This window comes from Eptatretus burgeri, chromosome 7 (genome assembly GCF_056783735.1).
Source record: "Eptatretus burgeri isolate ZD-2024b chromosome 7, Ebu_testis_v1, whole genome shotgun sequence".
NCBI classification, from domain to species: domain Eukaryota; kingdom Metazoa; phylum Chordata; class Myxini; order Myxiniformes; family Myxinidae; genus Eptatretus; species Eptatretus burgeri.
In genome coordinates, this window is record NC_140967.1 from 82368449 (window position 1) to 82382081 (window position 13633).

Consider the following 13633-nt stretch of genomic DNA (forward strand, 5'->3'; position numbering starts at 1 on the left):
AGACCAGTAAGCTCACTTCCAATTATAAGCACAGTCAAGCAATCCATCATTACTGTTGATGTCAAGGCTTTCCTGTTTTCAAACAGCATTATCTCTGACCATTGCTTTATTTGTTTTTTGCATTGCTGAGGCTCATGGAAGAGCTAGAGCAAAATGAAAGAGAGAAACACCAACCGCAGAGTGGAAGTTAGATCAATGAGAAGGGGAGAAGGATACATGGGGTGAACAAGCTACACACAAGCTGAAAGACAGCAAGAAGAGAAGAGGAAGCTGGAAATTGTAGATGAAATAGAAAAGGAACAGACTAACTGCCAACTAACAAACAAAAGGAGGCGAGAGAGAGAGAGGAGGAGAATTTTTTTTTACAAAAAAGAGAGTGGGAGTGCTTTTTGTTGAACTTACTCCATCCCAATCACTCAGCTGGTAGTGAAACTAACTGTTCGTTGTTGTATTTACTCCATAGCAACAAGGAATCTCAGACACGATCTTCAGCCACATCTTCTTCTTCTTCTTCTTCTTCTTCTTCTTTCGGCTGCTCCCGTTAGGGGTCGCCACAGCGGATCATCCGTATGATCCGCATAGTGATTTGGCACATGTTTTACACCGGATGCCCTTCCTGACGCAACCCTGGTCGCCTCTTACGACACAGGGATATGGTACACCTATTTTAACCAGGGTATACACCAGTCCAGTATACTGGTACTCATTTCGCCTACCTCGGAAGGATGATAGGCTGAGTCAACCCCCTGGTGTATTAATTCAGTGGCCCAACGGGGCTTGAACTCAGGACCTTTTGGATCCCAAGCCGCTGCCCTAACCACTGCGCCAACACCAGGCTTAAATACTACTGTATTTATACTACTTATACTACTTGTTTATACTACTTTTGTTTTATACTACTGCATGTTTTATACTACTGCATGTTATACTTATATAACATGCTTATACTTATACTACGGACGGGTTCTTACAGAGCATCAACTCTACGAGAGCAAAGACCCGTTCGTTCCTCTCAAACGAGTTGCCGACTGAGACCGAATCACCCGGCCGCTTGGCAAGGCCCGAACTCGACCGCGGCTACGCGAGCTGCTGTGGGGAAGTAGCATCGTGAGTCGCCCAAGCGCGTTCGTGTGGAGAGAGCCGGAGAGAGCTTGCCTGCCACACGGAAGGCCCGAGCTCGACCGTGGCTACGCGAGCTGCTGTGGGGAAGTAGCATCGTGGGTCGCCCAAGCGCGTTCGTGTGGAGAGAGCCGGAGAGAGCTCGCCTGCCACACGGAAGGCCCGAGCTTGATCCGGCTACGCTAGCTGCTGTGGGGACGGGACGTCGCGGGTCACCCAAGCCAGACACCACGAGGGTGCAGACAATCCGCGCTGTCTGTCAAAGACCTGGTAGACCTGCAACGGTCTCGTGGGACTCGTTCGGTCTGCCAAGTCCCATGCCATAAAGACCCAAGAGGTCCAGTCTGACCCCATTGCCTTTGATGGGGTCTTTTTTCCTGCTTTTCTTTCGAATGAATGTTGTGGCGCCGAGTCCCGTAAGTAAAACTGTGTAAGTGACTGTACATTAATAATTGCTTATAGACGGTTGTGGCACTTTGTCTTGCCCACGTGCCGTGCCGCATCCATTGCTTGTTCTGTATATGTGCTTGTTGATGTTTTTGACTGACTGCATGATTGTTCCTGCATACGTAGAGTAAATAAATGTGCTGGTTTAAATGTTAACCCGTTCGGCGTGTCCTCTTTCCCTTATTGGAACGCCATCTTGCATTGTGGAATGTTAGTTGGGTTTTTAAATACCCGTTAAATAGAATCGGATCCGGCAAGGTCGGGCGATAATACCCGCTCGGTTATCTCAGAACGGAACGGACCGCTTGAGCGGTTCGTGTCCAAGCTGACCTGCGTCGAGGTACGGTCCCTCGGTAGGTTACCTGCGCGAGTACTTAGGTATATCGAGATTCGGCGATTGACCCTATTTCTCGCGGGTAGAATACGGACTGGGCCATGGTGGGGTTGAGAACCCACCCGTAACAGGGTTCTGGCGTGGTTCCAGAAAGTCACGACTAGATTGCTCGTTCGGTGGGCGAACCGGCTGCTATTGGTTAACGCGGTCGTTCGCACGCTGGGCGGGCACAAATCTATAACAATATATATTTTTTATATATTTACAGTCAAGATAACCTTCAGGTATTTGGATAATGTTGTAGGTAACGAGGTAATCTGCGAAGACATTATGATCGACGTGTACCAAGTTGCTTTTCTACGCGATTGCGTTGCTGTAGTAGTCCAGTTCCATTGCAATCGCTTATTGGGCAGGGAAATGAATCCTTCCTATCGCTGTCATCTTCAGATTCCAGGTCTACTGGCAATCAATCTTCTCATGTTCCAGTTGGTGTTATCATCCAAGAGGTAAGTGTTGGTACCAAGCATCTGCTTAAGTTGTGATGAAGATGATGCGAGCTAGTGCTTGCAATCTGGGCAGTTTATGCGAACCTCGTCACCCACTGTGAATCGTAGTCTCTGTGTGCATGTTCACTTATCTGAGTACCTTTCACTTTGTCATGTTACTTTGCGATTTCTTCTTTCTGTCATGTTACTTTCTTTGTCATGTTCTTTGTCATGTTACTTTCGCTCTGATTATCATGCTCAATGGAAGTGATGGCTGAAGGATATTCAGCGGCATGCGCATCTTGAGCAAACCATGAGTTCAGCAAATGTCTTCCCTGTCAGTGTGTGGGGTTGATCTGACCGGGTGGAGTAGGATAGGAATGGATTGTTTTTTTCCCCTCTGGTTAAGCCAGCTCTCAGGCTATCCTTGATAACTCTGTTGAAGCGTTCACTGCCACCGTTTGATTGTGGGTTGTAGCACGATGTGAGATGGCGGTGTATTCAGTAGCTTGCTAGGAACTTGGAAAACTGTCTGGAAATGAACTGCACCATTTTCTGTAGTGATAGTCTCAGAGCGCCCCCACTTTGTGAACAGCTTGTCTAAGATGTTGATGACCAAAGTTGCAGTAACAGAACTTGTAGCTGCTCTTTCAGGCTACTTGCTGTGAAGATCATGAATGACAATGAAAACTGTTGGTTACCTTGGGCCGCGTGCACCTCTCCAAAAAATGTCCACTTGAAGCTGATGTCATGGTTTTTATGGTTCGTGACTGCCATTTCATCTTTACGGCACTCAGATGTCCTTCGTGGGCTAGATGCAACAAGTGATGTCGGAGTGTTTTCAGGATTACTGCTCGAGTTCCACGTGCCATAGAGTTTTCATCAAACAGCACGAGCTCATTGGACACTCTGTGAAATGGGCAAAGTTATTCAGATATGTGATGAGGCCAGTTTTGAGGTACTGACACACCTTGTGAAGTACATCATCAATCACTGACTAAGATTTCAGTTCGTTTCACATTTTGAGGTTTGCTATGAATTGCGTGATCGCGGCGACAATACAATCCTCCACCTTGCTCATCACTTTGCTTGTCTTGTTGTCTGTGATTGTTGCTCGACTAAGCATGTCCTCTGCTGTGTTTTGACTGCCCATGAGGTACTTCACGTCAAAGTTATGTTGATTGAGTCGGTCAAACCATCGATAAATGTGTAAGGGCCTACACCCTGACCCAGATGTTTCCAGTAAAGTTATCAGAGCTTGATGATTTGCACGTAGTGTAAACTTCCTGTCATACACATATACATGCCAATGTTTGCAGGTGTATATGCACATGACCGCTTCATGTTCACCTGTAGTGTATTTTCACTCTGTCCCTGAGAGTGTGCGCAATGTGAATGCAGTCGGGTGTTCAGAACATGCGATGTGTTGCGAAAGAACTGCTCCTACTGAAGCATTTGAAGTATCGGTTGTGACATATGTTGTCGCATTTGGATCAAAGTGATCGAGAACCAGGGGAGATGTGATTCTTTCCTTCAGCAAGAGAAACTCTCGTTGGTACTTGCTGGAACACCACCAGCCCACATTTTTGAGCAGTGGATTTCAAAGCGGCTCTGCGATCTCAATGTAGTTCTGTAAACTTCAGGTAGAAATTTGTATGACCCATGGATGATGCTAACTCCTTTACATTGGATGGAGTAGGAATAGCTCTTATCATTATGACATTGTCCTGCGTCGGTGTCACTTCCAAGGTTGTCATGCTTTCATCAAGGAAGTCAATCGCAGATGCTGTGATTGTACACCTCTCAATCAGTGTCAGATTATGCTTTGATCGTTATGACAGCACAGTATTCAACTACTGATAATGTTCTGCTTTATCCGTTCCATGGACGATGACGTCGGCAAGGAGGTTGACTATCACCTTGATGCCCGAGAGAACAGAAGAGCCAGTCTTCTAAAATGTGTCTGGGGCAGAACTCAGTCGGTATGGCATTCTGAGATGCTGGGATGCACAGCAACGAGTCACGATGCAGTCAAATGTCGACTGCGCTTCTTGAGGGGTACCTGAAGGTAGCTTCTCCTCGTATATAACTTTGTGATCACTGCTGAACCATGAAATGAAGGCGATAGTTCCTCATTGGTTGGAAGGGGGTATTTGCATATATGGTTTTCGTCACTGACTTTAACACAGCCTCAACTCTTTGTTCTTGCATCATGTATTGACTAACCTAAGTGGATGAATCGATGTGCTCGATGATGTCCTCAGATTCAAGGCACTTCAGTCATCTCGATACTTCATCATGAACAGCAAAAGGCAAATGTTTCAAGCTTTGAGAGGCAGGTGAAACTGAAGGATCCACACGAGGGGTGTGACGGTACCTCTTACATTCCCCAAAAACCACTGAACAGGAAAGGGTACTGCTGCTTGATTTTGTCATCAGTAATCATGTGGATAGGCGCACTGTTTGGGTCTTGAAGTTTGAACCCCAGTTTGTCAAATAGGTTGACACCCATAAGACTTCTACTTTTTGCGATGTGAAAGGTAAGGTTCTCAAGTGTAACACTCTTATTGCATACTGGCACGATTATTGTTCCCAAAACAGGAATGATAGAGTCATCACCTGCTCGAAGGCGAGAATGTGCAGATGTGAGAAGCATTGACGGTGTCGGTCTTCTCTACGGATTGACACTTCGGCACTGATGGCAATGAAGAGTGAGAATGGTTTTACTTCGATCCTCACTTCACAATTCTTGAAGTTTCCTATCTGCTGAGTAGAAGGGAGAGAGTGTATACATATCGCTTTTCACTCTCCGCACCATTAGGTTCATCAAAATGGTGAACTGAAGAAGCTAGCATCTTGGCTGATTTGCATACTCATGCAAAATGGTTCAACTTTGAACAGTGTGACACTGTTTGCCTTGTGCAGGGCACTGCACTTTTGCTCCATGCATCCTTCCACAGTTTCAGTATGGTTTGATCGGCAATTGAGAAACTGGATGCTGATAGGGCTGACGCATTGGTCTGACATGAACACCTTGCACCTGGGCAGCCTGAGCCTGGCTCTCTACCCTCGTATGCTTCTTACATCACTAAGGGACGGTGCTCTCTACAATGACTGACCGTGCAGATTTACAAACACAACACTCATCCTCTCTCAGCAACAGTTGGAGACCCAAGTCTGAAGCACGAGGTCAGGACATTCTCCCCGGGCATACCTCAGGTATTCGATACTTGCCAAGCAACACTATCTCGACCTGCAAAGCACTCTTATTAGAGCATACAACACTGGATTCATTTCTAAATTTCTGACTTTCTTCACTCACACAGTCTTTGCCATCATTGGAGCCCATTGCTCCCCTCTCAAGTAGGGGTTCTCCAACTCAAGAAGTTGGAGTTCCCCAAGGAAGTATCTTGGGCCACAGCCTCTCCAAAGCTTAATCGTGGGAGTTTCAGCCTCACCCTGTCACTGAGGAAGGATATTCAAATGAAACTACCTATCTATCTTCATGGTCAAAACGGGAATAGGTTCAGTCTTGAGTTTCTATGCCTCACCATCGGCCATGAGTTCTCCTTGGCCAATCACATTCAAGCAGATGGTGCACCCCCATCTGTTGTCACTCTCATGCTTAGCCACAATTTTCATTCCCCTCCACTAACCCTTCCTTACCTAACCCTCTTATGTATGTTGCAGTGTTTCCTCCCCTCCTCTCTCCTCTTTTCCTGTTTCTTCATTCCCTTGCTCCTGCAGCCCAAATTGAACAGTGCCCAACTGTTGCGCCGCTGCCCCACTGTCAGTTCATACGCTCTTTAACCTTGCTGGTCAATGACTATCTTGTAATGATTTTAAAAGTCCGAATTATCTTATTACTGCAGAAGTGGGAGGGAAAGTTTGAAGAGCATTCAAAACGATTGGAAAAAATGAACAGAAACCAACCTTCGATAATTTATTCAGCTCTATAGGCAACAATAAGTTTGTTCGTATGGCAATGCACAATGTTAAACCTTTCGATGAACCCTACCGGCTTTTTTTTTTTGTATACCTTGTCGAGGCTCGTATGAGAGCTAACACAAAACGCACAGCAAGGGGGGCATGAAACAAGAGGGTTGGGAGAGGGAAGGACAAAACAGTGGGGAACAGAGACATTAGGAGATCTGTGGAAGGGAGAGGGATGGGGTGGGGAACATGGGGTAAACAAGATGGACATTACAGGAAATTTCATGAAGGAAAGCAGGGATTTTAAGGAAGTGGGTTTGGGGTGGATTAACGGGAGTAGAAAAGATTGAGGTTTTGGATGGGGGAAGACATGAGGTGGTGCTGAACAACTGTTTTGAAGGCCTGGAGGGAAGAATGGGATTGAACAGAGTGAGGGAGTTTATTCCAAAGGCGGAAAAAAAGAGGAATGAAGGAGTGAAGGTGAGCAGCGATTCGTGATTTTGGTAGTTTTACCAGAATGGGGTTGTTGGCAGACCTTGAGCACCCTGCGGAAATATGGTGGGGACAAATCGCAGGAAGAGCAGGGGGGGGCGAGACTGGAGAGGAGATGGTAGAAGACAGAAAAACCACCGACCTGCTTGCGGTGAGAGAGTGAGAGGCCTAAAGACTCAGCCTCACCGTGGGAGATGCCAATGATACGAAATGCCTTGGTTTCCACAGCGTGAAGCTGAGAAAGGTGAGAGGCAGGAGCACCAGCCGAGAGCGGAGAAGAGTACCCCATCAGGCTGTAGATGAAAGCTTTCTATGTGGTCAGGGGTTCAGGTGGGCCGGGGAAGGACTTTGCAAGACGGAGGATTCCCAGTCGGCGACTGGCTTTAGCGGCCAGGTTGGAAATGTGGCTTTCCCAGGAAAGATCATGGCAGATAGCGAGACCCAGAAGCTTGAAAGAAAGGACTTCTTCCAGAGGATTGTTGAGAAAGTGGATGGAGGGATTTTCCAAACGGTCCTTTCAGAGAAACATAGTGAGAGTGAGATTTGTCTGGATTGAAAGACATGTTCCACGTGTTGGACCAGTTTGTGATTTTACCCAGATCTGCAGTGAGCGAAGAAGCTGCTGCTTGCTGGTCTGAGGGATGACAGATGTTACGGCAGAGGGTGAAGTCATCAGCAAAGAGATGAGGAGGATTTTCCAGAGTCGGAGAGATCGTTGATGAAAACCAGAAAAAGAACAGGGCCCAGAACGCTACCTTGAGGAACTCCAGCCTGGACAGGAAGGGGGAATGAAAGAACTCCATTAAGGGCCACACGGTGAATGCAACAGGAGAGGAAGTCTGGGAGCCATGAGTGGAGATGGCCTTGGATACCATTGGAATAGAGTTTGGTGAGCAGCGCAGGGTGCCAGTCCGTGTCAAGAGCACGTGATATATCCAGGGATATGGCTCTGATTTCCTGTCTGGCATTGAGAACCTCCATCCATTGTTGGGAGAGCAGAAGCAGCATGTCCAGGGTGGAGTGACCTGGTCTGAAACCAAAATTCAAACCTCCATATTCCAAAGGCAGGGAAAAAAGAGGAATGAAAAAAGGAAGGCGGGACAAAAGAGGAATGAAAAAAAGAGGGAAAGAGGAATTTATCAGCTGCTATTCAAACCTCCATATACCTGAGCGGCTGGTTTACCGGCCATTATTCAAATCTGCATACACCAGAGTGGCCAGATATTTCTCCAGAGAGTCCAGGGTGGGGTAGCCAAAAGTCCAAGGAGCTCAGGGTTCAAAGGGTTAAGTGATTGATATAAAACTACTGGGGACTAGCTTTTGAGTTCAGCACAAATTGTCATCGTATCTAATACTCATGTGATGACATGAATTAAATTCTGCCAGCCTTATAGCAATGATACATCCAAGTGTACGAACTTTGTGGCAATTTTTTTTTATTTTTTATTTTAAAGAATGGTCTGTAATTGGATGCGAAGCCAGAAAGGTAGGAGTTTTCAAGCAGCGTCGCAATGTCAGGTTGCTAACCACAAAAATAAAGACCAAGATCAATATTTAAGACTTTCAGAGTTGATCACCACCAGTGGAAAATGAACTCGAACAAACCATGTTCGTTTGACGCTGTCGATTCACGAAACAAGCTGAATGGCCGATCCTCAGGAAGAGCTCGATATTCTACGTTGTAACCCAAGTTCACAATGTCAGTTTTCACAGAGTCCAGGAGATCCGTGACCCCTGGCTCCGCCGTCCATGGTCCATACTTAACTATAGTAGCATGACCATTGTGTGGTAGTCCGGGCCTTCCAGTCTCCCCCTCATGAACAGCCGTTGGTTTGATTTTCTGGACAAACACAAGTACTCGAGAGAGACGGGCAGCAAGGGCTTCAGCACGAGCTAGCCGGATCATTAACTGCAAAACAAAATGGAGATACACATAAATAAATAAATAAGTAAATAGACAAACAAACAAGATATTGTGTTCAAAGATAAAGTCAAATAGTACTTATATTTTTTACTGGTTAGGGTTTTTAACTTTTTTTCCACCTGGTTGAAATGGGGAAAAATGGAAATGGGAAAAAATAAAAGTATACACGTATATCAGCAAAGAGAAGACCAAATGGTCGAAGGGGAAAGAGTAAGAAGGTGAGCCAACCGGCTGTTGTGACCTGACCTCCAAATTCTCGTGGTAGTTTGGAATTTGTGCTACAAAATGTTTGCGTCCAACATTTTCTCCGAACACTTGCGGCGATTCCTCCAGGATCTTCACCAGAGGCTCCACTCGCCAATACAATGCCTCCTGCAGAGTCTCGGTCTCAGCCCCAGCCGGTGGGAGCCCACCTCCCCGCAAGAACCGCAAAACGTACGCAAATGCAGTCGGGTCTCGGTCCACGAACGGTCTCCCTGCGGAGTCTGCCAGAAATCGAAGGCTGTGTGGTGGGCAAGGAATCTCGGCCATTCGTGATCCAGGACAAGACCGCAAAGTATCAGATGTTGTTGTGAAAATTGTACCACCGACATTGATCTGTATAACGGCAGAATGCAGTGGAGGCTTGGGAGGAAAGGGGAGACGAAGAGTAAATAAAAAAAACCTGGAGTACATTGTAGAAATTTGTTTCAGATACTCTCTCTAACAGACAATGCAAGCCAGACATAAAGAGAAACACAAAACAGACTTTTACTGTCAGATAGCTACAACACAAATTGACAAATAAATGAAACTCAGTGCAATGAAGCTGAAAATGTGCACAAGTTCAATTTTAGTAGGTAATACAAAAGTTAAATGATTTGGGGTGGAAGGGGAGGTGAGGGTGAAAGGTGAGGGGTGAAAGGGGAAGGAGAGGGGTAAGAGGTGAAGGTGAGGGGTGAAAGGGGAGGTGAGGGTGGAAGGAGAGGAGTAAGGGGTGAAAGGGAAAGGAGAGGGATGAGGGTGGAAGGAGAGGGGTGAGGAGTGAAAGGAGAGGTGAGGGTGTAAGGAGAGGGGTGAGGGGTGAAAGGGGAGGTGAGGGTGGAAGGAGAGGGGTGAAAGGAGAGGTGAGGGTGGAAGGAGAGTGGTTAGGGGTGAAAGGGAAAGGGGAGGTGAGGGTGGAAGGAGAGGGGTGAAAGGAGAGGTGAGGGTGGAAGGAGAGTGGTTAGGGGTGAAAGGGAAAGGGGAGGTGAGGGTGGAAGGAGAGGGGTGAAAAGTGAAGGGGGGGGAGAGGGGTGAAAAGTGAAGGGGGGGGGGGAGAGGGGGTTGCACCAAGCAGAAAAGTGAGAAATTATACAAATGAAGGATTTTAAAAGAAACCAAAGATCATTTCAGAATTTAATTTTACATATCCTATGTCAATTCAGTAAGATCTACAGTCAATAGGAGAGTGGTCCGACTGTCGCGGAAAGTTTAAATTGAAATGTTTCAGTTGAAACATGAGTGAGTCATTGAGGTGAAAGGTGCGGTGAGTAACTTAATTAAATAATCCCTAAAGCTGGATTCGAAAACAAACAAACAAAACGACGACTCATAACTACACATGTCACACTCTCCAGTGGGAATTGGGTTATCACAAGGACCCTTACTTATCAAATCGAAGACGTACAGACTACAGGTGTGTTCAGGTATGTAATGTACAAGGAATCTACCTTACCGTCTGAGTTCCAAAGGATGAACGTTCAGCATCGTCCGCCATGCCGGCGGCTTGGCTGATGACAGGTGCGCAGTGGGTGTGTCTGTGTTAAAGGGGTGGGGATATGTGTCCGAAAAGGGAGAGGTACATACAGGTCTGTTATTAAAGGGAAGTATAGGTGTATGTATGTATGTGTGTGTGTGTGTGTGTGTGTGTGTGTGTGTGTGTGTGTGTGTGTGTGTGTGTGTGTGTGTGTGTGAGAGAGAGAGAGGGAGGGGAGGGGGGGAGAGAGAGAGAGAGAGAGAGAGAGAGAGAGAGAGAGAGAGAGAGAGAGAGAGAGAGAGAGAGAGAGAGAGAGAGAGAGAGAGAGAGAGAGAGAGAGAGAGAGAGAGAGAGAGAGAGAGAGAGAGAGAGAGAGAGAGAGAGAGAGAGAGAGAGAGAGAGAGAGAGAGAGAGAGAGAGAGAGAGAGAGAGAGAGAGAGAGAGAGAGAGAGAGAGAGAGAGAGAGAGAGAGAGAGAGAGAGAGAGAGAGAGAGAGAGAGAGAGAGAGAGAGAGAGAGAGAGAGAGAGAGAGAGAGAGAGAGAGAGAGAGAGAGAGAGAGAGAGAGAGAGAGAGAGAGAGAGAGAGAGAGAGAGAGAGAGAGAGAGAGAGAGAGAGAGAGAGAGAGAGAGAGAGAGAAAGAGAGAAAGATTATACTCCTGAACAATAACGTTAATTGAGGCATGACCTTTGGTCTTATACGAACAATTCGCCGAGCTTATAACGAAATATACCATTTGCACTGCTATACAAGGGCAGAGAGATGCTACATCCTTCAGCATTATCGAGTATATGTAAAGTCAAACACCTTTTCCAATTAACTTAGATAAATCGGAACACTAGGTCTTTCCCACAGTATCGAACAGTGACATCTAAAATGTCTGGTTCCAATGCCTCGAACAAACGACCTTTGAGTTTGATTTTTTTTTTTTAATGTTTCAACGTGAGTTTCAAAGCAGGTATGAAGCAAATCAAGCGATGGCGACAATATAAACTTAAACAATGCCGATTGTAACTCTGTTGTACATTTCAAATTGTCTACATAGGAAAATATTTGAGTGTATCCACAAGGAACTGACACTCGAGGTCTCTTACACCTTTTGGGTGGTTGTCACACACACACACACACACACACACACACACACTCACACACACACACACACACACACACACACACACACACACACACACACACACACACACACACAGTGATCGAGATGGTTGCCATGGCAACATAATTGAAACAATCACAGCTCTAATCTAATCTGGTTGAGATGACGTCATAAAGAATAGATATCTGCAACCGGAAAGCGAAATGTTCAACGGGTTTTTGAAATATCGTGCACACAAACGTACATGGACGGATGATGGATTATAATCGGTCGGTCGGTGCTCATTTTAACGTCCCCCCACGTCCGACCTTGTTGGAGGGGTGGGGAAACAACATGTCCAGGGCACTTTGTGGATTGCAAAGTTCATTTCTTGTAAAACCCCATATTCTTGAGAATTTTCAGAGCAGAATATATTGAAATTAACTTGATTGGAACTGCCACGCATCCTTCGACTAGTGTGTTTCACTCCATGAGGACAGCTCATTCATGGGCAGGAACGTTGGTTAGAGTCACTGGGAAGAGAGGCTCACTCTGCAGGGAGTGCAGGGCACGTTTTGGCGAGCACCCAGAGAGTTAATTCGCAATGGCTGAAATTAAATGAAGGACAATTAAGACACCTAAAGAAAGAACACACTCCGAATGGCCTCAGTAAGCTCATTCCCCTCCTGAGTCTCAACCCATTGATTTTGTGTCATTACAGTGTGCCTTCAGGTACAGTCATATCAGGAATGTCCCCTTCCTCTTACCTCTCACAAACCACAAAACCACGATGGACGCCACACTGTGTGCCACAAAGCAGTGTTCACTTTGCCTTTGCTTCACGTATTGACTCATGTCCCCATACAATCTTTCCATCGTTCAATGCAATCTCCCTCACGGCCACCTAAACTAAGTGAGTTTCTTTTGTCTATACACATTGTCGTCGAGTCGAGGCTCATGGAGGAGCTGGAACGCAGAATGGATCAGGACGAAACAGAACAAAAGGAACAGGAGACCAAGAATGGGGAGGGCACGCCAGCAGCATGGATGAGGGACAAAATGGAGTGAGACCTGGAGAAATCAAGGATGTGGGTAAGAATGGAGGCAAGGGGAGGTAAGAATGGAGACATACCTTGTGGAGGGGGGTGTTGGGTGCAGGGAAGACAGAATACCTAAAGGGAAGAGGGTGTACGACCAGAAAGTAGATGGAACGTCTGGTTGACATTTTGTTTAAAATGACTTCTTGTTCTCGGTGCCTTAACACGTGACGCTGGTTCAAGCCGTTCCTTCCTCCAACTCATCAAAGCTAAGTTTCCCAGATCAGATCCGTTTGTGTTTTACCGTTTCATTTTCATTCCGACGTTGCTGGTCGTGTTTTCATCCAATTTTCCGTGCTAAACTGAACCTACTTGTGTCCCTATTGAAGACCGACCTACTCGCCTTCGACCCAGTGAGTGAACGTGCTGCTTCCTTCTCTGCTTTGACCCTCAAGTGCTTCATTTTCACGTATTCTCTCCTAAGTATTATCATTTCTGATTCCTCAGCTTGACCCTTGTCCCCTCCTCACTGCAAAAAATATCAAAAGAAAAACAAAAACTCTTCTTCACTCCAAAAAAAAAAAAAGAAGAAGTTTTTAATATTATATTTACATGAACTCAATCTGCCATACAGAGTTCCTCCTTCATTCTCTATCCCTTCTCTTTTCAATATCCCCAAACTGAATCTTCATTGAATGAAATGTTTCTTCCTTTAAAAGCTCTTAATAACATTTTTTTCAACTTAAGAAAAAGCTACATTCTTAAAATGCCTCGCTCTCCTTACTACTCCATCAGGAGCAAACCATGTATTATTATTCTTCTTCATTACATTCTCTACCTCTTCTTCTTTTCCACAAGGCTTATTTCTTAAAATGTTTTAACTCCTAAACCCTGAGTTCATCCACCCTCCTCTCATCGTTTCAGCTCCACTTTCCTCTGCACCTTCAATAGAAAACATTTTTCCACCCATTCCATGAAGTCTGCCTCCATATTCCAGTTTGGGAATCCAGAGAAGTCAATTTTCAGAGGTTGTGTTCACATGGCAATCAGTTCCCA

The 13633-nt window shown here is 45.9% G+C and overlaps 1 protein-coding gene across 2 annotated transcripts; it reads right to left on the minus strand.

Moving 5' to 3' along the window:
• Positions 1-6305: 6305 nt before the first annotated feature.
• On the minus strand, positions 6306-10586 carry LOC147023643 (BTB/POZ domain-containing protein KCTD14-like). Of its 2 annotated transcripts, none has more exons than XM_085889274.1 (3): positions 10431-10586; positions 8981-9358; positions 6306-8719 (listed from the first exon to the last, which is right to left on the minus strand). In XM_085889274.1, the coding sequence occupies exons 1-3, from the start codon at positions 10470-10472 to the stop codon at positions 8384-8386; spliced, it is 756 nt and encodes a 251-aa protein (XP_085745400.1). In that variant the 5' UTR covers positions 10473-10586; the 3' UTR covers positions 6306-8383. The 2 variants fall into 2 exon arrangements, with proteins under 2 accessions (XP_085745400.1, XP_085745401.1); XM_085889275.1 differs by having other exon boundaries at positions 8981-9331; positions 10431-10540.
• Between the last annotated feature and the right edge of the window lie 3047 nt (positions 10587-13633).